The 27378-nt window shown below is 40.8% G+C and overlaps 2 protein-coding genes across 3 annotated transcripts in view; both read right to left on the bottom strand.

Moving 5' to 3' along the window:
- Positions 1-100: 100 nt before the first annotated feature.
- Positions 101-12301, bottom strand: LOC306779571 (phosphatidylinositol transfer protein alpha isoform-like). The gene is made up of 12 exons (XM_079271537.1): positions 12184-12301; positions 10176-10206; positions 6505-6650; positions 6238-6329; positions 5443-5459; positions 5118-5192; positions 2072-2155; positions 1793-1870; positions 1582-1692; positions 1311-1433; positions 882-948; positions 101-794 (listed from the first exon to the last, which is right to left on the bottom strand). The coding sequence occupies exons 1-11, from the start codon at positions 12198-12200 to the stop codon at positions 895-897; spliced, it is 828 nt and encodes a 275-aa protein (XP_079127663.1). The 5' UTR covers positions 12201-12301; the 3' UTR covers positions 101-794; positions 882-894.
- A 727-nt stretch (positions 12302-13028) lies between these two features.
- LOC306780138 (large neutral amino acids transporter small subunit 4-like) overlaps positions 13029-27378 on the bottom strand; it is a 28892-nt gene continuing 14542 nt past the window's right edge. The window contains exons 6-15 of one of the 2 annotated variants that reach the window (XM_079272362.1): positions 24291-24383; positions 24054-24187; positions 22647-22855; positions 18803-18946; positions 18574-18591; positions 18254-18380; positions 18044-18176; positions 17023-17096; positions 16059-16182; positions 13029-15962 (exon numbers count right to left, since the gene is read on the bottom strand). In XM_079272362.1, coding sequence (XP_079128488.1) covers positions 15801-15962; positions 16059-16182; positions 17023-17096; positions 18044-18176; positions 18254-18380; positions 18574-18591; positions 18803-18946; positions 22647-22855; positions 24054-24187; positions 24291-24383 — 1218 coding nt within the window. In that variant the 3' untranslated portion in view covers positions 13029-15800. The remainder of the gene's footprint in view (positions 15963-16058; positions 16183-17022; positions 17097-18043; positions 18177-18253; positions 18381-18573; positions 18592-18802; positions 18947-22646; positions 22856-24053; positions 24188-24290; positions 24384-27378) is intronic. The other variant, XM_079272363.1, reaches the window with a different exon arrangement.

The following is a 27378-nucleotide window of genomic DNA, read 5'->3' as shown; positions in this document are numbered from 1 at the left end:
GAGTTCATATTTTTACAGTTCATATTATCACAAACACTCGAAACCTCCACCCAAAGCTGACATCTTCATATGAGGATAAAACAACCACCAAAACATCAGGTGTAGTCAGACCAGATTTTTATGATGTTAAATAAGATTACACGTGTCTGAAGTAAAGGCCTCATATGTAGTAGTTTTTACATAAATCATAAGCTGTATTTTTATTGCCTCCAGCCACCATGTCACGAATTTCAAGTTTGACAAAACAGAGACAACGACATTAACAGATTTCTTTTGTTCAAAAGCACTGATCCTAGAAACTGCAGCTTTTGTGGAAAGGAGACTGTTTTTAAACAATAAATAAAAACAAACAATAAATCAGTTGAGAACTGGAAAAATACAAAAATCAAGAAAAAGAACAAAACCCAAATAACTGCAATTAAAATCAGTAATCAGAACTGTTTCCTCAGTGACAGCCCACACCTAATATTTTAGAATGTAAGAGGACCTCACGGGCATAAACAAGAACGCTTCATCCTCAAAACGGATCCTCCGACTTATAAACTTGTCCAATAAAAAAACAAAACAAAACAAAAAAAATACTAAAAGTTGCTTGAGTTGTATTCAAATGTTGTAGATAGATACACACAATTGCTTTATAATAATGAGCTCTTATTAAGAGCAGTTTTCTTTTTATTCGGATGTCAGTGTGGTATTCTTGATTATGCCCATCAGGCTGTTTCTAGGTCCAGTGTGCAAAGAGAGGAGTGTGAACTTGTTGAGTGAAGTCAAAGCCGCTCGTATCGGAAGGTGATCTGAAGAGGAAAAAACGGAACGAGTTACAAAAAACGATCAATCGTAAATTTACAAATCTCACCGAAAAACGAGACGTGAATACTCACCGGGCGAAGCCAGTCAGTTGCAATCATCATTAGCATCCAAGCCTTTACGTTCATCATTGGCCCTCATCTATGACACGGAGAAATATGACGATTACGGCAAGTCACGTATCGCTGCCACCTTGAACAGCATTTTGTTTCCCTTTGTACCAAACAATATCTCATGTTATGAGTTATTACTACATAGCCTTCCAGATTATTCCATTTTAACAGGCAAGTTTTCTTATAACATGTTTTGTCATGATGACTACATCCACTTCTTGTATACAGTCTTTATGAAGTAGTATGTTCCGATTGAATGCATACCGAGTGTAACAGTACGTACTTTGTAAGTATTTAAATTAAAATAAAACGCTATGAGCGACAGCACTGGCAGTGCAGAAGTAATGCAACAAAACAGGTTTTCCCTCGAGTAATCACAGCTCAAGTCACCTTGTCCAGCTCCTCCTTAGTCTCCGCCTCCATGCGTCGTATGTCGTCCATCGTCAGGCCGATCCATTTGTCGATCCAGCAGAACAGCTGTCTGTGGAACTTGGTGAACACACGATTCTCCACCTGGACAGACGGTGTGTTTTGAGAAAGACAGCTTGAATATTGTGTGGCGTCTCGACTCAAAGTTTAAAAAAAATTTACTTTCGTCGGTGCAGAAACGTGCCTATTGGCCACCAGCAGGAAATACATCTCAAGATATAGCCGCCCGTACCTTTTGAATCATGCTTTCCACTCTGCCCTGAAGCAATAACCACTTGAATTCAACAGTGACTAACTTATAGGCACACATGTGTGGACAGTCGGGGTTGTCAGCGAGTTCTTTCTGCAAACACATAGATGCGAAGAAAACATAAAAACACGAAGTCTCCAGGTCGTACAATTTAACTTTCCTTGAATAAAAAAAGCAACGAGCGGTGCAGTACCTTCCAGTTCGGTCCCAGAGGCCCTCTGCCGGTCTTCTGTGATTTAAAGACGGCTGGGTCTTCCTCTGCGTTATATTCCTGAAGAATGAAGGAACCAGTCAGTATAGGCGTCACCCTCTGTGTTGATTATGGTCGCTATTTTAGACTTCGTCTTTAGATGAAAATGCTTGTTAGTTTCAGTCAAATCTTTGTTATTTTCATCTTTCATGGTTTTAATCCAGTGTTGGGCGACAACTCAAAACGTTTCAATCCAAAACCTGACAGAGGTCTTTCCCTTACCTTTGCATTGATGCAACTTCTGTCAGCAATATCAATGTCAACTATTGTCCTTTTTTCCAACTGGCTTTTATCCAGTCCGTGTACCTGCAGCGGGGCGAAATCAAACCATCACTTTGGTTCAGATGCTTTTAAAAGGCAGGGAGCAAATATCACACTTCATGTTTATGTTAAAAAATAAAAACAATTACGACGGAAAAAATACATCTTTTATAAGCAGTTTAACATACAAACTTTTGTATGAATTAAGAGCGTTTTCATGATTTCAGTTAAACAAGTGCAAATCTAACAATGATACCTCAGAGCAGACAGGAGTCATTTTAATAACAATCAATTTAAAAAACTAAATGTTTATTTCTCATCAGTATGTTTTCCAGTTATACACGTAAATATACCTGTAATAGATCATTAACCTGTGATGGATCATTAACCTGTAATAGATCATTAACCTGTAATAGATCATTAACCTGTAATAGATCATTAACCTGTAATAGATCATTAACCTGTAATAGATCATTAACCTGTAATAGATCATTAACCTGTAATAGATCATTAACCTGTAATAGATCATTAACCTGTAATGGATCATTAACCTGTGATAGATCATTAACCTGTGATGGATCATTAACCTGTAATGGATCATTAACCTGTGATAGATCATTAACCTGTGATAGATCATTAACCTGTGATAGATCATTAACCTGTGATGGATTATTAACCTGTGATAGATTATTAACCTGTAATAGATCATTAACCTGTAATAGATCATTAACCTGTAATAGATCATTAACCTGTAATGGATCATTAACCTGTAATGGATCATTAACCTGTAATAGATCATTAACCTGTAATAGATCATTAACCTGTAATGGATCATTAACCTGTAATGGATCATTAACCTGTAATAGATCATTAACCTGTAATGGATCATTAACCTGTAATGGATCATTAACCTGTAATGGATCATTAACCTGTAATGGATCATTAACCTGTAATGGATCATTAACCTGTAATAGATCATTAACCTGTAATAGATTATTAACCTGTAATAGATTATTAACCTGTAATGATTATTAACCTGTAATAGATCATTAACCTGTAATAGATTATTAACCTGTAATAGATCATTAACCTGTAATAGATCATTAACCTGTAATAGATCATTAACCTGTAATAGATTATTAACCTGTAATAGATTATTAACCTGTAATAGATTATTAACCTGTAATAGATTATTAACCTGTAATAGATTATTAACCTGTGATGGATTATTAACCTGTAATAGATTATTAACCTGTGATGGATTATTAACCTGTAATAGATTATTAACCTGTAATAGATTATTAACCTGTAATAGATTATTAACCTGTGATGGAGTATTAACCTGTAATAGATTATTAACCTGTGATGGATTATTAACCTGTAATAGATTATTAACCTGTAATAGATTATTAACCTGTAATAGATTATTAACCTGTAATAGATTATTAACCTGTGATGGAGTATTAACCTGTAATAGATTATTAACCTGTGATGGATTATTAACCTGTAATAGATTATTAACCTGTAATAGATTATTAACCTGTAATAGATTATTAATCTGTGATGGAGTATTAACCTGTGATGGAGTATTAACCTGTAATAGATTATTAACCTGTAATAGATTATTAACCTGTAATAGATTATTAACCTGTGATGGAGTATTAACCTGTAATAGATTATTAACCTGTGATGGATTATTAACCTGTAATAGATTATTAACCTGTAATAGATTATTAACCTGTAATAGATTATTAACCTGTAATAGATTATTAACCTGTAATAGATTATTAACCTGTAATAGATCATTAACCTGTAATAGATCATTAACCTGTAATAGATCATTAACCTGTAATAGATCATTAACCTGTAATAGATTATTAACCTGTAATAGATTATTAACCTGTAATAGATTATTAACCTGTAATAGATTATTAACCTGTAATAGATTATTAACCTGTGATGGATTATTAACCTGTAATAGATTATTAACCTGTGATGGATTATTAACCTGTAATAGATTATTAACCTGTAATAGATTATTAACCTGTGATGGAGTATTAACCTGTAATAGATTATTAACCTGTAATAGATTATTAACCTGTAATAGATTATTAACCTGTAATAGATTATTAACCTGTAATAGATTATTAACCTGTAATAGATTATTAACCTGTAATAGATTATTAACCTGTAATAGATTATTAACCTGTAATAGATTATTAACCTGTAATAGATTATTAACCTGTAATAGATTATTAACCTGTAATAGATTATTAACCTGTGATGGATTATTAACCTGTAATAGATTATTAACCTGTGATGGATTATTAACCTGTAATAGATTATTAACCTGTAATAGATTATTAACCTGTAATAGATTATTAACCTGTAATAGATTATTAACCTGTGATGGAGTATTAACCTGTAATAGATTATTAACCTGTAATAGATTATTAACCTGTAATAGATTATTAATCTGTGATGGAGTATTAACCTGTGATGGAGTATTAACCTGTAATAGATTATTAACCTGTGATGGAGTATTAACCTGTAATAGATTATTAACCTGTGATGGATTATTAACCTGTAATAGATTATTAACCTGTAATAGATTATTAACCTGTAATAGATTATTAACCTGTAATAGATTATTAACCTGTAATAGATTATTAACCTGTAATAGATTATTAACCTGTAATAGATTATTAACCTGTAATAGATTATTAACCTGTGATGGAGTATTAACCTGTGATGGAGTATTAACCTGTAATAGATTATTAACCTGTGATGGATTATTAACCTGTAATAGATTATTAACCTGTAATAGATTATTAACCTGTAATAGATTATTAACCTGTGATGGATTATTAACCTGTAATAGATTATTAACCTGTAATAGATTATTAACCTGTAATGGATTATTAACCTGTAATAGATTATTAACCTGTGATGGAGTATTAACCTGTATGGAGGGTGAAGAATGTCCACTATTAGTCACATGACTTACATTATCCTGATCCCCCATGTCAGGCTTGTGCCAGGTCTCGATGGTCAGAGTGAACTTTTCAGCCATGTATTCATTCTGTAAAATGCAAGATCGGGTCGGTCAACAATCACATCCTGATTGCAGTAGTTTGTGGAGAATATGTATAAATATTAGCACCATTATGTCATCAGGCACACACTCTGATACGAAAATAATATACTTACTGTAATGACTGCATTACAGGAAACAGTGGACGGTGATGAAAAGAGAAGAGAGACAAGGTTTTACATTCTGCACACACACACACACACACACACACACACACACACACACACAGTAGCTGTACGTTGTGGTGGAAAGATCCTGAGACCAGGGAGTAATAACCAAACTATAGGTTGAGTCTCAAAACTGGTGTTCACTCAAAATGTCAACAATCAAAGTACAATTCCACATTCAGAATGAACAGTGAAGGCCACATACCCAGCTATTATCACAGTACACATGCACAACATGATCACAGACAGCTGCTCCTTCAAGTACCACAGAGTTCATTGAGCTCCAACAATACTGATCAAGTCAAATCCTATCCAAAACTAACAACCACAAGCCTACTATCTCAAATCAACAAACAATCTGGAGTGAGAGTGTGTGTGTGTGTGTGTGTGGGGGGGGGGGGGGGGGGGGGGGGGGAGTGAGTGAGAAACTACAATGGCGGAATGTAATCTAAATCGTAGCCACGCTAGTAAATGATGGTCCATTTAGGGTCGAATAGAATACGTCTCTCTCGTTGGCCTTGTGTCTGGCTTCATTAAAAACACTGGGTTTCTGCTCTGGTGTGAAACACTCCAACACATTTCCAGCATTCCTTTCTTGCTACTTTTAGCTTTCGTCGACCTCAACTGTGTCCAGTTTTGATTTTATAGTGTACGCTTCATCAATTCCACCACAATATACGAACAGCTGGGGTTGGTCTTCACTGCACAATGGAGTCACCCAACATGTTGTGTGTGACGTGTGTGTGTGTGACATGTTGTGTGTGTGACGTGTGTGTGTGACGTGTCGTGTGTGTGTGACGTGTCGTGTGTGTGTGACAGGTTGTGTGTGTGTGTGTGACATGTCGTGTGTGCAAGGTGGGACTCACCGGTTTTACAGTACGGATATGCATTCCAGGCCTCCTCTTTAACCAAAAGAGAACCTTTCGGAGCTATTCTAGCAAGGATATCTGGCACTTTACTGCAAAGACACAAACGTGAATTGAGTATGCACGAACAGAAAAAACGCAGATTGAATGTATGTGTCTCTCCACACACACACACACTGTAAACTGTTTAAATCAAATTGGCTTTTCTTTGTCAACGTGTGTGACCGTTGTGTCTGAAGTGTCTGATGGAGTGTGACCCACGCCTACCTCTTCAGGTGGTAGATCTTGCGGGTGTACTGTCCCTTCTCTCCGTCCTTCTCGTAGGGCTCGTTGCACAGCACCTCCACACCTTCTCCTCCACCCGTCTCACCCTTACTGGCCTCCGCGACCGCGTACAGCTGACCCACTTGGTACTGGGGGCGGGGGGGACAGGAGAGCATGAGCAGAGTCGTAGAGTAAAGTATTCAATCGACGTTACAGTCCTGAAGGTTTTCCCGTACTGATTCAAGTTTTGGGCTAAAGGAAGTTTCCAAGAAAAAGCTGATAAATTCAGAGATGTTTGTGGACATTTAAACTTCTCACAGCAGGAAAAATAGAAGTGAAACGAATGAAATGCGTCCAAACGACAGAGAAAAGAGTATTTAGAAGCTGAACGGAGATAAAAAGGGAGAGTTTCATTCATCAGCTGAACAAACACAGTAATGTTGCTCTTTATCTGCTGGATATTTAAAGAAGTAAAAGTTTTAAAGATTAGATTTTCAATCTTTTTTCAGCACTCAGCCATTGGACTGTAAAGTCTTGATTCTTTAATAAGCTCTTAATGCAGCTTTAAGTTATCCAACAGTCAGAATCTCACCAGATTCTCTGGAGCGGCATATTTGGACAGAAATAGTTTGTTTCTTTTCGATTTCAACAGATGAAGTTATTTTATTTGTTTCATGTCAGTGAATTAACTCTTCTTGAGAGAATCATGTGTCCTGATAAACTAAGATAAACGGGACTGTGTTTTTTAAAATAGCTTCTACTACTACTGCTAAGAATAGACGTGTTGTTCCTCACCAATAAAAAAAAAATACGATACTATGTATAATAATAACCCAAGAGAGATAACAGAAGTTCAAAGACCTCTGTTGAGAATGTGCCATGACCTCAGTTAGCCATTCACTGGAAATCCTTTAGTTTCCCAGACAAAGACTTCAGCCTCAGAAAAGCAGCAAACTCAGCCTTTCCTTTCCTTTCCTTAACCTCTCTTCCTCAAACCCTTCCTGACTCGTGTAAAAGTGCTGCGACACAGGAAAAAGTGACTCACTGGTGTCGTCAAACTGGCCAGGCCAGCACACTCCTCCTTAACACACACACACACACACACGCACACACACCAAAGGATGTGTCATTGCAACACTGAAACAGTGAATGTTTGCCAAGACATGACTTTGAACAAACTGAGGCTCACTTCCTGATTTTTCCCACACTTGGAGTGGATGGACAGCTTTGCTGTAAAGTGTAAAAAGGTTTCTTTCACACAGAACCAGTGACACAAAGATTCAAGTTGCTTTGCATTTTGGTCCATTGAGGGTTCTTTGTCTTTTCTATATGATAATTAAAGAAACAGTGTACCATCTCAGGGGATCTATTGGCCGAAATGGAATATGATGTTAATAAGTATGTTTTCTTTAGTGTCCAATCAGCTAAAAAGAAGAATCGCCGGGTTTTCGTTGCCATAGGCTGAGCTGTTTATATCTACATACGGAGCCGGCTGACATGTTTCTACAGCAGCCGGGGGGGGGGGGGGGGGGGGGACACAAACACAGGAAACCACCGTTGGTCTCGAAGGAGCTGCATTTAGCAGCATTTATTTCTGCACAAACTGCAACTTCCACTGTACCTCCACCCGAAATCCTCAACGCCAAACTAACCCTCTTCTGCCCTAAAGCTGGCTCGGGTCATTTGCACTTTTTTTTTTTTTTGTTTGCATCGGGCCACCGTAGTTCTCCTTCACACTTGAAACTCGGGGAGAAGTTTCAACTGGTTGCCATCTGCAACCTCGCCACTAGATGGCGCCAGATCACACACACACTGGACCTTTAAATGTTTATAAATACAGATGTTTCAATACAGATGTTTCAATACAGAGTATTGAACCGATACCAGTGCGTTGAAAAACCCTTCGCCTTCGTCGTTTTAGTGGTGGGGAAAAAACATTTCCGAAATACTCGTGTTTCGCTAGCTCTGGCTAACGTTACGCTCTCCGATCGCTACTGAGCATGTGCAACTCTCAGCAGAGATGAGAAAGAACGCTGCTCTTCTTTTGTGCTGTAGACGAGCTGATGAGCACTATTTCTCGGGGAGCTGTGGATGCTCAGCGTTGTGAGCAGGGACTGAGGAATGCGACTCGTCGTGAAGAACCAGTGAGTCTACTCGTCGCCGAAGACGGTCGTTAGTCGAGGAGACGTTACGCAGCCCGTCATGAGCAGCTCCGGGAGACGACAACGCAACAATCGGCTGCAAAACAACAAAACAGGCTGAACCTGAACGGGAGGGAGGTGGTCATCGAACGCTGGACAAAAGAACGTGTTGAGGCAAAGTGCCATCAGAGTAAAAAAAGGTTTAACCTGCTGGTTCACGTCGTGAGATGTACCCACAAAAACAAGGTGTGGGGACGAACGTTTCATTGCTTTCTAAGGAGAACGATGTGAGGATCACCGAGTGGCATTCTGGGAAGTGTGAGAAGCAGTGTTTTTGGCTTCTGGCCTCTGCTTTTAAAATCTTACTTTTGTGAGTCCCCTAACTTTATTAAATTGCCAGAACACAATTAATACTGTGTATGAAATGTAAAAAATACAAGGTTATGTAGTCGTTACACATCTCACAGGACATGCAGATTAATTCCACGGCCCACCGCTATTTTTACTCAGATTCCTGTTCCAGCTCGTTAGTGATGATTGTGACACAACTGACTCAGGAATCCAGCTAAGGCTTTCACACCGAAGGGGATCAGAAGAAAAGCCGGCCGCACGGGTGAAACACCGGCTTCTGCTTTGTGTTAAGCAATGAAACGAGTACGGTGTTGCGTGGAACACGTGGATTAAAAAGAGTGAGCAGATAGCATTTAGGTGGTAAGAAAAGAAGGGGTTCAGAGGGTTGTTTCATAACACTCAGATCTAATAAAGGGAGGAAGAGGCTGAACTATCCTTGATAACATTATAGCACTCAATAGTCTGGTAGGTAAACACAGCGTTCTGGACCTGAGAGCCAAAGTAAAACTTCACTCAGAAAAAGATGGTACTTTATTTAATCAAATACCTGCAAAAACTTAACTTATTGGACGAAAAGTCAAACGTTTATTGTTTAATCATTGGCCAAGAAAGTTTGCTAAAGTGCTATAAATGTGATGCAACTGTGTCTACAATAAATAATCTGTGCAGATGTTCCAGGTTGGAATTGTTAACATCCACACTATTACATTTTAGTTTTAAAATGCATAACATTTGCTGCGTTTATGCCTAGCGTCCACACGACACTGTCGCCATCTTGAGTTTTTTTTAGAAACCCTAAACAAATGACATCGGCCTCGACTACCAGTGGTTAACTTCGACATCGATAACTAAAATAGATTGCTGACCTTGTTGTTAGTGCTAGCAGCTGTTTTTAAAATGCTAATACTGCCTACATGTTCAGGACGCAAGCTGTTATTTTAGCGCTTTGTGACAATTCCCGTGTCAAGCGGCGTCATCAGTCCTGGTTATGCGATATGTGTTTTTTAAGTACGGTCATATGGACTTTAGATTCTTTCTAACACGCTCGTCTGGATGGGGAAACGTTGTTTTAAAACAAAAATATAGTAGCGTTGAAAAGGAAACCACACAAACGGATATTAGCGACCTAACGTTACTTAAATCTGGAACATTTACATGACACAGAATAAAACGAGTCCTTACCTCCTCCACTGAAATGGGCAGGACAATTCGGCTGCAAGAAACATAAGAAATACAAGATATTAGGGCACAGATATCCAAATCAGCAATAAAACAAACAATGAAAATTGTTGACCTGGAAGTGGAGGATCTCAACACATCTAACGTTTGTCTTTAGGTTTGACTTTAAAACAAACAGTTGGACATTTTGGGAAATGTCCTTTATTGCCGAGAGTTGAATGAGAAGATAAATACAACTCTTGTTGCCCCGAGCCAGCAGCCAGTTATCTGAGAGTGGAAAAAAGGAAGAAACAGCTCGCTTGTCTGTCCAAAGATAAAGAAATCAACCAACCAGAACCTCTGAAACTCACTAATGAACACAGGATATCCAGCTTGTTGCACCTTTACAAAAGTATAAGTAAAAATAAGACGTATAATCTCAGAATAAAAAGTTTTAGATATATGCTAATTAACAAGCATGTCTTATAATCATGGCCTACTTTATTACCTTTATACTAATAAATATATATATATATAAATATATGAAAGAAGTAAAGTATTAAATGCATTATAAAGAAACAACATCCTGTTTGATTTTGCCTCAAACATAAATACCCAAATAAGACAGACCTCCTGTTTCCAAAGCATTTAAAAACAAAATTCCGTCTTTGGACTAGCTCAAGGGTCAAGCACCACAAACACTGGATCCTACACTTCCCATAATGCAACACAAGAGTGTTTTTCATTGGACCCTCCCTGACACAGGAGACGTTATACAGCAGTTAACCTCCTCATGACGAGGAACCCAAACGTCACAAGTAAAACATAAAAGGATGCTCCTTCAACCAATAAGACCCTTAATTAAGAGGGTGTGGCTTCATAAATCTGACTGCTTGGTAAATGAGACATGAGTGTATTTTGAGTCCTGGGAGGCCGCGAGATAGTTCTCTGCTCGCGTCCCGTTATCACAGAAACAAGAGGAAGAGGAAATTATAAATCTGCAATCAAGTCAACAGTCGGTGAACAAATAAACCTTCAGACGTTATGGTAGAAAACCTGCACGTGTGTGTGTTTTATTTGTGTGTTCTTGTAGTTTTTCCCAATATATACACACAAAAGCTGATTAATTGCCACCTGTTGCCCGTATAGCAGGGCCTGAATATTTCATTAGAACAGATCAGAGTGAAAGAGGAGCCTCTTCCAGGCTGGTGGGGTTGAAAAAGATACTAGTTGAGTGCACTGCTACACAGACACGGTTCTGGCCCTGATGTGCAACATTTATCTTATTTCACAAGCAGTATTTTCTGTACTCTGAAGCATGAGAATTGAACAGAGTTAACCATTTAATGCACTTTGCACCTCAGTCAGGTGACAGCCTGATGTTGTTCCAGATGTGCAGAATGACATAAAACTGCCTTGCTCAAGAGTTAAAAACCCTTCAACCCTTCATTTGTCTATATCAATAAAATGTATTTAATATTTGCCAAAACAAAAAAAACCCTGTTCAAACATTCCCAAATATAAGATGTCCTTCATTAAAACGTGACGCAGGAGCCCCATGAAACCTGGATTTATACATTTCCTGAACGCCCGAGAAGAGTTCTCAACTTCGGCATCAATACCGTAAAGAATAAATGAAGTATACGGAAATTAAAACAGAAAGTTTAAACTCCACAGCCATTGATTCCCTCGCGGCACCAGACTACAGCGCAATGTCAGCGAGTTTTAACCCCGTTCAGCAGCGACAGCGAGCGGGTAAAAACCAACTGAAAAGTTCAGTTACACCGCTAGTTCAAATACCTAGCTCAAAATATCTATGCCGAACTAACTCTCATTACCTGTAGTATCCAACCGTACTAGAAAAATATATAAACATAACGTGTACTTTTACGAACAGCGGATTAACGTTAAATTGACTGATTTTCAAATGGAGTGCTGCGAGCTCTACACCCGGAGTTCTAACAAAGTGCTGAGACACGTTCTGTCTTGATTTAAGTAAAACGCCCGGCTTCATGTAAGTTAAAATACTCACAACTCCCTAATGAGCATGTTGGCAGTGTCTCCGTCCAGATAGCAGCGTACGAGAGAGGGGCTCTTTGAAGCCGACAGAAGACGTTCATTCACGGCTCGACGCTTTTTAGACTCCGGGGTTTCTTCCTGGAAGATGCGAAAGGGGGCGCGGCCTCAAGAAAAAAGGAGGAGGGGTCAAACCCCCACCTAGAGTTTCAGGTAACACCCGATGTGACGTTCAAGTGCAGCTGGTTTTACTGTTTACTATTACTAAAGTCTGTTTGCTGTTGTACTTATTCTACTACTAGTACTGCTGCTGTTATTGTTACTTATGCAGCTAATGCAAATATCATTAATAATAATATTAACATAATTAATGATAAAATACATAGTAATAATAATAATAATAATAATAGGTGGCACTTTAAGCAGAAGTAGCTTCAACATTTAAATTATTTTGCTGGGGCAGAAAATAATCTTGTGCCTTCATATTTTGCTGAGTAGACAGATATTATTCTAAACTTTGCCCCACATTTTTATTCTCTACAATCAAACGAATCAATCAAACCAGTGCGTCAGAACCAGTACAGCCAGAAACCGTTCGGGTTCAACCAGTTTTGTAACTCAGCTGACGCCCCATGAGGAGGCTCCTCTGTGGGCCTCATTCTGTTGCCCAACAAGTTTGCGTACAAAGTCGTCTCGTGTATCACTCAATTATCACGCTCCTATTCTCTTTGAACACACACACACACACACACACACACACACTGTATTATCAGTGAGAGTCTGACCCCTGCTGCTCTGTCTCACATCTACAAGATCTCAACCACCCCATTTAAATAAAATTAAAAACCACATCTATACAAATGATTGTGTTTATTTTGCTTCATATATTGATCTTTTTTTTCCTTTCAACATGTCCATGATAATGTCTATACTGTGGTACAAGACACAAGAAGAAAACACAAAATATACAATATAAGATCATGAAAATACACAGTCTCGTAAACATCAGAAGGAAATAAAGCGAAACTAAATTGGAGCATGGTAGGTAGATTTTTTTTTAAAAGGTACATGCAAAGAGAAAGGAAAGAAACCCCCATTTCCTATCATCGCACACAATAGATTCCTCTTCAGAGAACACGGGATCGATCAATACTTCCATCGATAAACCAAAGTACTGCAGAGTGTTGTCCTACGGTAGGAGGCCGGGGTCAGAGGTGAGGCGTTTAAGGTACGGCAGTGAAGAAAAAGTGCTCATCAGTTCTTGAGGGAATGAAGATTTTGAACTGAGCGAGTCCATCATTACCCACAATTCATAGCGGTGGCGTAAAGTACTGCATTACAGTTCTTCTTTATAGTCTTTAACATCATCGGTTTTTAGTTAAGATTCACTCTGTGGCGCTAAATTATTCACGTTTTATACGAACAGCGAAAACCTCTGAAGTGAAAAAAACTGCACACTTGTCATTAAATATTTGTGCAATTTAAATGAACTTTTGTACATTTCTACGCACATTGTTGTAATTTCTAAAGTACAATACTGGTGTTAAGACACAACAAAAACGTGCAATTTCCCGCCATTTTATTCGAGGAGGAACAATCAAGTGTCTCTGTGCGTCTCTGCGTATCGTACAAATAAAGTTTGACAAAAATCCATAAAAGGACGTCTGGGTTAAAATGACTGACCAAAGAAAGAATTCCTGCACGTTATCTGAGAAGGGTTTGTTGTAAATCCGCCGTTTTGGTGCCTGACGAAGATCTATGAGCAAAAACAAAGTGTCTTTAATCTTTTAATAAATGCAGTGCTGGCATTGTGCGTGAATTCATTTTCTGTTGCGGAGAAATGTACAAAAAATAGTTACGTTTTCTATGCAGTTTTCTTAGCCCAAAGTTTTGTTTTTACACTCAACAAAAGTTTCTTCCTCCATACTCGGCTGAATGAATGTGTAATATATTCGTATCGGTGCGTCCGCGAGAGCTGGAGAGACGAGGCGCCGCCCCGCGCTTGTCCGTGCACGTTGAAAGGCGACATAATAAACATGTGAAGCATGAATCTGGGTTTAAAATCTGTGAGTATAAAAAAATAACCGCATATCTCTCGCATGCTCTGAATTTAAAAAATCTACAGTTTACATTCTTTTCTTCATCGTGCAGCACTAGCAGATACGTGACTGAGGTCCTGTACTTATCTTCAGGAGGTCTAAAGTGCATCGTGTGCCGTTCGTATTATTTCGGGGGGCGTCTCGTCTCTCAGCTCTGGCGCTTGATGATGATGGAAGTGATGGATGGATGGGTGGGTGGGGGAGAAAGGGGGATACTTCTGTTCACATAGAGAGGCACTCTGAGGGTCATGGTGGTCTTTGGAAGTGCCTCTGTGAGTCAAACATTATCACCTCCTCTGGTTCGTTATCAGCCCGCTACCTTCCTGCAAACATCTCCCTCCAACGTCTGCACCAGGTCGCTGAGGTTGCACTTTTGTGTCGCGGTGCAGAAAAAAAACCCCTCCGGTAACCTGACTTGATTCTTTGGAGTCCACCGTGTTGCTGAAAGAGAGCAATATTTGATGGCAATTTGTTGCAGCAAAAATGCATTTTTTGTGATTGAAATATCACCTTTTTGTTTTAGATTTTTAGAAACACAGCTCATGAATTGAAGTGTGTGATCGTGTTGCCCAGCACCTCACAGAAGCACTTATTGCTGCGACGAGATCGAGACTTCCCAAAGAAATTCACGATGTGTGTGTGCGCGTGTGTGTGTGTCCATCCCCTCTTCAGATCACGTACATTGAGCAAAAGATTCAACAACGCATCTGCCATCATATTGCAAGTAAATACATATGAGAACAACAAAAGAAAAAGACAAAAAGGAATTCATGAGCAAAACAAAACAAATCGAGAGTGTGTGTCTTTAGCAGTAATACAGGAACCAGAAGCGTCTCTGGCATCATGCAGTGTTGTCTTTTCCTCACACTAAAACACACACACACACGCAGAGATGCTGCTGCAGTGTTTATCGGACTAACATGTTGTGTGCGTTTTCAATCTGAGCTGCTACCAATACTGCCGTCTGTGGATCGTATTCAGGTAATGCCCTTCGAGCACGAGAGGAAGTAGCAACCAGCTGAAGTAGCAACCAGCGGAGTGCGTTTATTTGTCACTGAGCGTCTGTTCGCCACAGTCAGTTCACGTGAGGTGACGTTTTTTGAAAGATGCCGTCTCCTCTTTTTCATTGGCTGGCATCTTCTTCTTCTGTGTTTTTTTGTTTTGTTTTTTAAACTGGCAGAAGTTCATCGTCACAGAGAAATGAGAGTGAAGAGAAGATGTGTAGTGGAGTCATCTGTGGAGATATGTATGTATATATGTGTGTATAAAATTAAAATAAAAAGTCCGCCGTTGCTTCTTTCTCCCATTTTCTCCTCCTCAGTTCAGCGATGCAGTCGAAGGGAGTCGGAGCTCTCGGCGTGTGTCACAGTGTGTAGCGTCAGAGAGAAGGTGGGACCGGTTGTCACAGTGGCGTGTAGTCATATCCAACAAATAAAGATCGGCAGTAAAATGGTGTGCGTGAAAGTGAAAGTTGGTGGAGGATTTCTCTCCCTCTCCCTCTCCTCTCTCTTCTTTTCTTTTCCCTCTCTCCGGTCTAGATGAAGGCCTCGGGCTTGGTGTCGCCGTTGATCTTGGCGTAGATCTTGGGGTCCTCGTCTTGCTCGTCCCGGAGGCGCTGCAGGTGTCGGCTGTGGCACAGCAGGTAGAGCGGGAGGCAGAATCCCAGCATGCTCAGCACCAACAGGCCCACGTTCACCTGAAAGAAGCGACAACACGGAGGGTCAGACGGGCACCGCGACACACGTTTAAAAAGAACGTCCTCAAATACGTCCTCATGTCCGAGTCGTCTCACCCAGAGAGGGTCTCCCTCCAGCGGGCCCACCATGGCCATGAAGAGCGGCTGCTGCAGCAGAGCGAACAGAGCGCTGATCAGAGACTGCATGCCCGTCAGGCTGCCGAACTGAGAGGACGGGTACCTGCGAGGGACAAACAACATGTCTCAGGCGGTGGATTCACAAGTAGTCCGTTAGGTTTGAATATATCAGCTGTGAGGGTTCAATTCTAACTGAAGAGAAACTACACACACACACACACACACACACACAGGTGATCATATAGTCAATAGTATGTGACAAAAGTATGTGGACAGTTTCTGTGTAGACTTTAAAAATGTTTTTTCGTAATAATCAAATTTTTTTGTCGGAGCATTTTATTTATTGATCGAATAAATCCGGATGTAAAGACATTTTTTGCTAATATATTAAAAATGTTGATTACCAATGAAGATGACCATATATAACATATATATATATCAATATTGTGTGTGTGAATATACATATTTATACACACATATACATATATATATTTATTAAGACGACAATGTACAAACAATTAAATGTCTGTTTACATGCGAAACATATAAATTAGTTATTATATAGTTGTTTGGCGAAAATATGGGACAAGAGAACAAAAAAAACTCTTTACTGAGATAATCTGTTGATATTTAAAAAATATATAGTTTTGTTTATTTCCCCACATGCTTTGTACAAGACTGGAAGATGTGTGACATATAATGGTGTCTTGTAATCTCATGTGAGACGGGCCAAAATGTCTTATAATAATATTATTACATAAATATGTTCACAAAGTGAGGTCCGTACAGAAATGATCACAGTTCAACAGAACTTCACTGGTCTGCACAGAGTCCTGATTTTAACCCAAATCCACCACCTTTAGTTCTGAAGTGGAGCTTAGACTGAGCTTAAAGAATCATATATTAATAAAGTTATTAATATCATCGTGTTATCAACACTCACACAGCAGCATAGAGGCCTCCGACTGCAGAGTGGATGAAGCCTCTGACGATGGTGTGCAGGATGAAGGACAGAATCTGAAGAAGAGGAGACAAGTCGAGAAAGAAAATGTTAAATTTTCCAATAAGAAAAGAATCTAAAGATTTTAGTCTATTTTGCTTCTATAACGTGTCTTGTTTCAGAATACTTTAAAGGAATCATCCAGAATACAAATTTAGGTGTTTATTTTACTACTTTCTCCATTTTGTGTTTTTAGATTTTCTCCTAAATTCACCAAAAGTTCCCAAAAAGTCCTCTTTTTGCATAATACAAATTAAAGGACGGTTTCTCGAAATTATTTGTTTTTCAGACTCTGATCCAGAAATCTCCACTTCTGTATCTCTTACATTCACCAAACTTTACACTTTCATTCCTCTATGTTCTGAAGGTTAACAGAGGGGTTTGTTCACACATCATTCAGAGACTCATTTATACACATTTTAGTTCTAAAACGTGGAGAAAATCAACAAAATTGACCGTATCTTCTGATTTATGGAGTGATATAAAGAGATATTCAAAATTCTCTCATAATAAACCCTTTGACTCTAATATTTCAACAACATTAAACATGAATTTTGAACCTGATTTTATCTAAATGTATAAAAATGTGCACATATTTAAAAAGATAATGCCTCATTTGCACATAAAAACATGAAATTCAGAAAACTTGTAATTCAGAAAATAATTGTTTTAATGCGAGTAATCAACCGGGGAAGTTTGATATTGATGTCTGTTAGTTCAATTTGTATTCCCCTTCACACTGAGAGTTAAATAACACGCAACGCTTGTGTTGTCCAGCAGGTGTCCCTGCAGGACTTAGTGGCACCAGGAGCTGCATGTGAGTCTGTCCTGTTTGAACATGTGTACACTTTCTCTGCCTCTTTGTCTCTCTGCAGCATTAGACTCGGGCAGCACATGCTGGGAAAATGTGCACCCCCCCCCCCCCCCCAAAAGAGTTGTGTTCTCCGGTGTTCCGTCCGTGTACCTGAAGAGGCAGGTTCTCCACGAGGCAGCTGACTCCGAAGCCGACCAGGAGCAGGTTGGTGAAGATGAAGGCTCTGGTGGCGTTGACGATCTTCTGGATCTGTTTGTCGGGAGGACGGGGCTGACCCGGCTCTCTGATGGAACAGAATAAAACATAAATTAGGTTTATTTCCTGTCTGCGTGTTGTATTTTCACGTGTTTTGTCGCTCACCTCTTGCCGTTCTTGTCATTGTCGTCCTCGCAGTCTTTGAGCTTCCAGTCCATGACGTAGCCGATGACGGGAGAGGTGATCAGGCACAACAGCTGGAGCATGCCGAAGATGGACGTGTAGACGCTCACTGACAGACACACACGCGACAAAAAACAAGTTATCTTTGTGTACTTTACAACCAATATTTTGATGTATTTTTACAGGGTTGAGTGGCAAAGAAACGAGCGAAACACAGAAGACGACAGACGGCCGAGGAGGCTCTGAAGTGTAAGTGTAGGTGGTAAGATCTTTGTAAAGTTAAAAGCCTTGCGGTCTCTTACCCACGTGCATCTTCTCCACTGCAAGAAGCCGGCATGACAGGGAAAAAGAGGCAGAGCAAGAGAAAGAGAGAGGCAACGAGGCGGTTTAGCTGAGCGGGAAAAAGCAGCTGAGAGAGGAGTTAGAAAAGAGCAACAGAGGAAAGTCTTGACAGCTAACTGTGGTTAGATGTTGAAGCCATTCACAGAACAGCAACCATGTTCATGTACAGTTGAATCCACACACACACACCTGTGCTGAGGTCTCCCTCCGTCAGCGACTCCAGGATGGTGTTCATGGCTCCCATGTAGAAGATGAGGCGCAGCTGCGTGACGCACATGGTGATGAGGCTCAGCATGAAGATGGGGCTTAAGATGCTCTTCATGAAGGACTGAGCTGAGGAGGGAAATGAAGGAGAGGACGTTACGATCAGATGGCTTCTAATAGCAGATAACGGATACGTTGTTTAAATTTCGGGCCAATACCGCTCAGATTCTGTCACTGACAAAAGTCAACCTCACAGTGGCGCTAGAGCAAAAGCTACTAGGATCCATCTTCTGGGGACCATGAATGTTTCAGGGCGTTAAAGCTACAGTTGGTAACTTTATCAAAATGATATATTTTTGTCATATTTCCTCAGACTGTCATTATTTCCCAAAGGAAAACAACCAATCAGAGCCGCCGCGAAGTCCGAATTGTCACATAAAAAGGGTACGATTGCAAATGAAATCACGTTCTGGAACATGAGGAAATCAAAAGAAAACATCCTCCGCAAGTGAACCGTCGAGCAATGTGAAAAGGTTTTGTATTATTTTATATTTATTGTTGCAGTTTTGCACAATAAATGTTCTGACTATACCTCTAAGGCCTACTGTGTGAAGTACGTCCTCGTAACACAGTTAAGAGGACAGTAACAGCGTCTTCAGAAGCATTTCTCTTAATATATAAGGAACTAAGAATATATCGTGATTTAGATTTCAGGTCAATACCGCCCGGATTCTGTGACTCCTTTGCCAGTTTTTCAGAAACATATTTCAGTCTGTAAAATGTAAAAAGTCGGCTTTTGGCTCGACTGTTTCCAACGACGGGACACAACGTCTTCTGTCGTCCATTTCTTAAACTCACATGGTGGAAAACTACACGGACGAGCTTCCTGCTCAGAGTAAGTCTACTCTGCGGGATTCTGGGAAAAAGTTGATCATTGATCAAAGTCGTGAGCGTAAATAGAAATGGGACGCAGCCGTCTGTACGGAGAGGTACCAACCGATTAATTGTCGTTGTGCAGATGGAGCAGATGGGTTCATTACCCAGAACAGGTCTCCATCTTTATTTAGGGAATATATCTTATGTGTATTCATTTTGTGTTCTCTTCAATATTGTGACATTATATCGGTGGAGGCTTTACATTTAATGTTTTTAAATTAAAATAACCTAAAACTACAGCCATGATGAGGAGATTAGTTATTACAATTAATTCTGAGGGGAGCATGAACATCTGTACCAAATTGCATATCATAAAAATCCATCCACCAGTTGTTTAAACATTTAATTTAAAAACCACAAATATCAACTTCCTGGTGGCAGCAGGAAAAGTCGATAAAGAAGTCGAAGCTAAAATGTTAGTTAGATTATGTCTTTTATTTTGAAATCCAAGCAATTAATTTGAAATAAAGACTTAGCCTCTGTAGTTCACATACCAAACTTTCACACTGTGGCCATGCCAACTTTTTAAGTACCTAATTTGTGTGTTACATGATGATAGAATAAAAAATATAAAAATCTTTAAATTAAAAAAAAAAATAAAAGGAATTACGGGGAAAACAACTCAGAATTTCTGAGATTAAAGTCGGAATTTACAAGCAAAAAACGTGGATATTCTCTGAGATTAAAGTGGAAAATTTGCAAGAAAAAAAGAACAAATTTGCGAGATATATAGATGTGTACATGTATAAAACAAATCGTGAAGTGAAAAACTGCGGTAACATCAGCCGCCGTCTGATTTTCATTGCTCTTAATGCAACCGAGTGATGCGAAGGTCCTGAAACGCGTACAGATGTAATGTTCTTTAGGCGTGGTTTTATGAACATCAATAAAAAATATGTAAGCTCCGGGAAAATAGAGATGAACAACTTCTATCTTTGACTACACGCAGGCGCGTCTTTTATTCCAGCGCAGCTAACACTAAAAACCAACCTTTGAGTAAACCGCGCGAAAAACAACACGGAAAAGGAACATAAATATCACTGCTTGTGTTGAAAACACAGATTATGGTGAAGCTTTTTTACTCATTAATGTACAATTTTAATCCCTGAAATTCCCCGAGTTGTTTCTCTGTTTAGATTGATAGATAGATAGATGTAAATAGAATTGAATCGAAAATAGAAATGCACAGTATATACCATGAATATAGCGGTATTAATTAAATAAAATTAGCAACTAGTAAACTAAACTAAACAACCTGGACAGTAGAGCCAGGATCACCAACAACAAGCAACAGCCTGTAGCGTTGTAGTCATGTGAAGGACGATGATCAGGCCCGAGGTGTTTTATTATAAAGTCTAATGGCAGAGGGCAGGAATGTTTTTCTGAATCTGTCCTTGTGACAGCGGAGCTGCATCAGTCTGTTACAGAAAGTGCTCCGCTGTCCCTCAGGAGGTGGTGGAGAGGGTGGTCCTGGTTATCCAGCATGGATCATAGTTTCTTCAGTGTCCTCCTCTCCACCTCTTCCAGATTGTCTTGTTTGCAGCCAATGATGGAGCCGGCCTTCTTAACTAGTTTGTTCAGTCTGTTGGTGTCTCCGGCTCCAATGCTGCTCCCCCAGCAGACTACAGGAGTCCAGTGCACTGACCACAACAGACTGTAGAACATCTCCAGCATCTTGCTGCACACGTTGAAGGATCGAAGTTTCCTCAGGAAGAAGAGTCGACTCCTCCCCTTCCTTGTACACAGCGTTGATGTTGTTCTTCCAGTTCAGTCTGCTGTCGATGGAGACACCAGGTACTTGTCCTCCTCCACCATGTCCACATCCTCTCCCAGAACTCTCAGCGGTTGTGGAGCCGTCGTCTTCCTCCTGAAGTCGACCACCATCTCTCTGGTCTTGGCCACGTTCAGACGCAGGTGATTTCTACCGGCCCACTCCACAAAGTCCTCCACTACTGCCCTGTACTCCTCCCGTCTGTCCCTTATACACCCGACCGCTGCAGAGTCATCAGAGAACTTCTGCAGATGCATGACCCCGAGTTGTACTGGAAGTCAGTGGTGTACAAGGTGAACAGGAAGGGAGACAGAACAGTTCCCCGTGGGGCTCCAATATCACTGACCACCGTATCAGACAGCACACGGCCCAGTGGGACAAACTGTGGTCTGCTGTGAGGTAGTCAGTGATCCAGGAGACGCTGGATGCGTTCACCCCCACCACCCGCAGCGTCTCACTCAGCAGCACTGGTTGGATGGTGTTAAATGCACTGGAGAACTCAAAGAAAGTGATTCTCACCGAGCCACCGGATCCATCCAGGTGCGACTGAGCTCGTTGCAGCAGGTAGACGATGGCGTAAAATGGCCCAAATCTGCCTTCGTAAATTAGAGAGGAATGAGGGGAACCAGGTCGATGTGTGTAATAAGGGCCTCTTTAAAGCTCCTGAGAGAAGGAACATGTCCAGCTGTTATGAAACCAACCATGTGCGTCCTGACTGCGCACACACACACACACACACACACACACACACACACACACACACGACCTTACAAACTACTACAATGCTGCTCTGGGGCTCTCTGCCAGTGCGCCAAAACACCTGCTGAGCGGCTTTTTCTAAGAACGGGGTCCGAACTAATCACACGGTCTATCTGCTACCAAAGAGGCCGAGAGGGGAGGAACCAGACCCCCCCACTGGGAGTGCCTGACCCCGGTGTCAAAGAGCGAGGAGGCCTGGAGGTGTCGGGGTAACCGAGGTTAATTTAGCGTGGATGTAGGGCAGAGGTAAAGGGGCATTTACGGTACCATAGATTGGGAAAATTTCACTGCATGTTATCAGAAAATACCCTTATTAACAACATTACCTGCACACAGAGAAGCTCTATTTGGTCTCAGACTTACTCTCTTGCTTGGCTTTGCACTTAACATCCAGGTCCACGGTGGACAGGCACAGCTTGTTGGCCTCCTGCGTTGCCAGGTCTGTGGCCGGCTGGTTGTGCTTCATGGAGTGACCCACGCTGAGGCGGCGCCCCACCGTGGTCACCTGTCGGTAGAACTGCTTCCCTGTGATCTTGTGGTCGAAGCCCAGCCAGCTGAACTTGATCTTCACCCTGAAGGAACGGTGGAAGGAGAAGAGGAAGGAAGTGAAACAGGGCTCGACATTAAGGCTTCGGCACGACAACATACGTTAAGCTAACGTTGAGCTAAAGCTAACACTAGCTTAATGTTAAGCTAATGTTACAGCAGAACTGTGCTCACGGTAACGTACGGTAAGCTAAAGCTAACGTTAATGTACGGTAAGTTAACGTTGAGCTAAAGCTAACGCAAGCTTAACATTAAGCTAAAGTTAACGTATATTTGAACACATCATGACAACATTGTACACCCAAACTTTTTTTTTAACGTTTTAAAATTGAATGCACCATAATGTAGCTCAATGGAACGGTCACTGTGAATAATTTGAGCAGCAAGATGGGAATCAATACCTTTATATTTTATCTGATTTAGTTAGTTGTTCCAAATGTTGCTATGCGGTTAGCTCCGGGTTTTTGTGCCAAGCAGAACTGTGCTAACATTAAGCTGACGTTAAGCTAATCGTAAGCTAGCGTTAGCACAGTTCTGTTAAATACTATCTCGTAAAATGTAGTTTTCAGTGAAAAAAAACAGTAGTTTGAAGAAAATAGATATTAAAGAACACCTGCTCTAAGCAGCTTATAATACAATGTTAATGTTTAATCTTAGCAAATATTTTAGTAAAAATACAATTATTTGTTTCCTTATCAATGTGTGTTTTTATGATAATAACTACTATAGATGACTGTAACAAAGTATAAGGGAAACATTTTGAGGTTTTAAAAGTTTGTCCAATTGTCCAAATCTGTTGATTTTTATTTATTCATTAATAGGACATTTTCCCTTTCGGACTGGGACGTTTGGCAATTGGGCAAGTAAATCAAATGAAAGAAAAAAACACCAGCAGGGAAAAAGGGTAAAAAGACCAGGAGGAAACAAAGGATCTAGGTGACAGAGCAAAACCATCTGATAATCTGGGTTTAGAGTCAATTTCCTGCCTTTAGGGCTCACTCAAGCCTCTTGCATGTCTATGCAATCTTGAGTATGTGTGCAATGCAGCGATCTCTGTGGAGAATGCAGGCCGTCTGAGCTCACAAAGAATCCCTCTACACCAGGTTTAACCCGAGGTCAGCCAGCAGCATTACAACGGCTGCTTTCTAGTGATGGCTGGAGGCTACAGGAGGCTTCTGTGTGTGTGTGTGTGTGTGTGTGTGTGTGTGTGTGTGTCCGTCTTACGTGTAGTCCATGTCCTCTGGGCCGGGGAAGGGCTCCAGAGGCCAGTTGACGAAGCAGTTGAAGAAGACGAGGCAGGCGCAGGCGGCCCAAACCAGCAGGATGATGATGAAGGTGGCACCCAGATCGTAGATCACCTACCAAAAAGAAACATCATACTGGAGAATCAATACGCCATTCTGTGTGATCGTGAGTGCTGCGACGAGGACAAAATGTATGAAAAATGAAATCAAATGTTACCTTGATGCCGGGGAAAGTGACAGCAGACGAGGCGTAGGATCCGATCATCAGTGCGATGAAGGTTGACCTGTGGTCTCCGAACATGTTGGGGAGCTGTGGAGAAAACGCAGAGAGAGAGCAGATTATTAACTTAAGCAACTACAAATCTAGTCAAAACACAGACGACAATCTCCAAACAGATAAGAGGCGTGAGCTCCGCACACTGTGCTTTTCAAACAGCTTAACTTCAAGTGAGACTATGTGACTTTAATTGTCGGATGTAAATCTAAAAGTTGAATTGATAAGCAATTAAATGACTTGACCCCTCAGTGTTCTATTCGTTGTTGACGTTTGGCTCGTCACCTCAAAGTACAGCCTGTACCGTTCCATAACCCTCAAACTGTTTTTGAAGTGGAGACGGAGACAGAAGAGCCTGTTGCGTAACAATGCTCAACTTGACACCAGAGCACATGCTGTTCTGAACCGTTTCAAAGCATACATAAACATCCCTCTTCAAGAAAAAGTAACAACAAAAAGAATGAGTAAGGGAGCAACATGTGGCTATAAGATGTTTATTGTCTCATTAGTGTGATGTTTCTGGGGAACATGAAGCTTTTTAACAAGCATTAAAGGAAATCAAACTCCAGGTCATCAGCAGGGACTGAAGTGGGTCACTGGGGAAAGAGACGGGCACGGAGCTAAATAAATCCCGGTGTGCCGTTATCATGGGTCCTAAAGAGCCTCGCCGTCCCCTCCCCTCTACTGTTGTCCTCATCTGTCCGTCCACCCGTCTATCCGGCCGCTGTGCTCACCACAGGGGGGCAGCTTGTTAGGCAGCTGACTGAACCCTCTCACCCCAACACGGATGTCACCTCCACGGATTAATTGGACCAAAGGTGGGCTCCAAAAATAATGTGCTACGTCCCTGCCACGGCATCCGAAACAACGAGGGGCTCCACTCCGGCCGCTCAACTGGAAGAGTCCTGACTGACTGACTTCCTTCAAGGGGTAAGATGGATGAACTTTGGCCCAGTTGGAGGAGAGGAGCTCAGCAGACCTGATGTGGTCGCGACGCATCGAGGCCATTTGATACGCAGAGTCAACAGGTTCACTTCCTCATCCTTTAGACTTCGACGATGGGTCACTTGTCAAGTACGGTCTTTTGCAAGAGATGCTTCGATTGGTGAACAATTTTAAAACGGAGTTGGCATGCTGTGGAGAAAAGCGTAGTTCATGGTCGCCATCGTGAAGCCGGCGAGAGCGCCAGGAAATGACGTAGTCACGGCCTGCGCTTGGTTATGTACCTATGAATACTTCTAACTTGTTGTGCGCGATCTGTGACAAATAGTTCACTGATAAAAGCACCATTAATATGTCTCGGGATTGTACAAGGACAGACTGTTTTTAAAAGCTTTAAAAACAGGATGTCTTAAAAATCTATATTTGAGTAAATATTTTGCAGCCAAATCAAATTGTTGACAGGACATTCCACCTTTGTTTCTATTAATGCGACTTCCTTCTTTCCTGTATAAAGGTAATAAAGTAGTCCATGAATATGAGATACGAGTTCACAGATAATTACGTTATCTCCTCGGCCTTGTGGAGGTTTGTTTATGGCGTTTTGCCGGGGACACTTCTTGTCTTGTTGTTTCTTCACAGTTGATTTTGTTTGAACGTCCGGTTTTGGAGAACACTACATTGAAAAGTGTTAAATGCCTCATCGAGCCACGCGTCAGAACAAACAAAGCTTAAGGGACTGTATGAAAATTATTCTTATCAGCCTTCCTTTGCAATGCATGGGAGTCACTTTAATGTTAACCTTTAACTGGTTATGAAACCAATTTAATACGGATATTTAACTTGGCCTCCAGGTTCAGCTCCACTCGCCAACCCAAAGATTTGCATACAGTCCCTAATTCACGAGTTCAAATGATTTCCCATTTATATATTCAGTGCATGACTACATAGATTGTATGGCCCTTGGAATAAAAACAAATGGACATTCAGTGCAGAAACAAAGGAATGGTACTAATAAGATGAGTCAGTCCCTAACCTCCATTGAGTCTCTCCCACTAATACACCCATGTTTGTTTTAATCACTCTGGGAACAGGTTCATTTGGGAACAGCACTGTTGCTACTGGCGATCATTTCTGCAAGCTCACCGGTTGAGTAAGAGAAACACTCACGTGAGCTGACTGAGCGCTGCCAGACAACAAAAACCCCAAACCATCTGTGTGCGATGATGTCACACCGGGAGTTTCTATAGGTTTCTAGGTTCTGAGGCACAGTCAGCTGCAACCACCGCTTCCCAAAAACATGACGCAAACCAGTTTGTTCCAAAAATCACGAAAAGAAGAAGTGGATTAATGTTTTCGTGTGCGTTGATGGGAGGAGCAGCTGTCAGGAGATTACGGTGTTTTAGTATCTAGAGTCAATGACACATCAGTCAAGCAGACAAGTCCGTGACCGTTAAACCCCGGAGGAGGACAAAGAATCTGCTGTGGCTTCAGGCGTTAACAGACACACAACAAGCAAACTGACTGCACAGTAACTGTACACAGTCGAAAGATAACAGACTTAAATTTCATAGCATGAACGTCACGAAATGTAAACACATTTGACCCTGTAGATGATCCTTTGGTCTTCTGAAAACCTGCCAGCATGCTCTCTGGTTCCCATGAATCCAATTAAAAAACTAGCTGAAGTCTACAAATGCATTGCTGTCAGTTAAACAAGACTAACAACGCACAAAACCATGACAATTCCAAGTCCAACAAAGCACGAGACCAAGACAATATCAAGTCCAACAACGCACGAGACCAAGACAATATTAAGTCCAACAAAGCACGAGACCAAGACAATATCAAGTCCAACAAAGCACGAGACCAAGACAATATCAAGTCCAACAAAGCACGAGACCAAGACAATATCAAGTCCAACAAAGCACGAGACCAAGACAATATTAAGTCCAACAAAGCACGAGACCAAGACACTATCAAGTCCAACAAAGCACGAGACCAAGACAATATCAAGTCCAACAAAGCACGAGACCAAGACAATATCAAGTCCAACAAAGCACGAGACCAAGACAATATCAAGTCCAACAAA

This window comes from Melanostigma gelatinosum (genome assembly GCF_949748355.1).
Source record: "Melanostigma gelatinosum genome assembly, chromosome: 7".
Lineage (NCBI taxonomy): Eukaryota > Metazoa > Chordata > Actinopteri > Perciformes > Zoarcidae > Melanostigma > Melanostigma gelatinosum.
The sequence above is the reverse complement of the archived record's forward strand: the minus strand, read 5'-3'. Positions and strand labels throughout refer to the sequence as shown.

Coding starts and splice junctions, on each gene's coding strand:
- LOC306779571 (XM_079271537.1), bottom strand. Junction 1,434..1,581: donor TGGAAAGCATGATTCAAAAG/GTACGGGCGGCT, acceptor CCGTCTGTCCAG/GTGGAGAATCGTGTGTTCAC. Junction 949..1,310: donor CTAAGGAGGAGCTGGACAAG/GTGACTTGAGCT, acceptor TCCGTGTCATAG/ATGAGGGCCAATGATGAACG.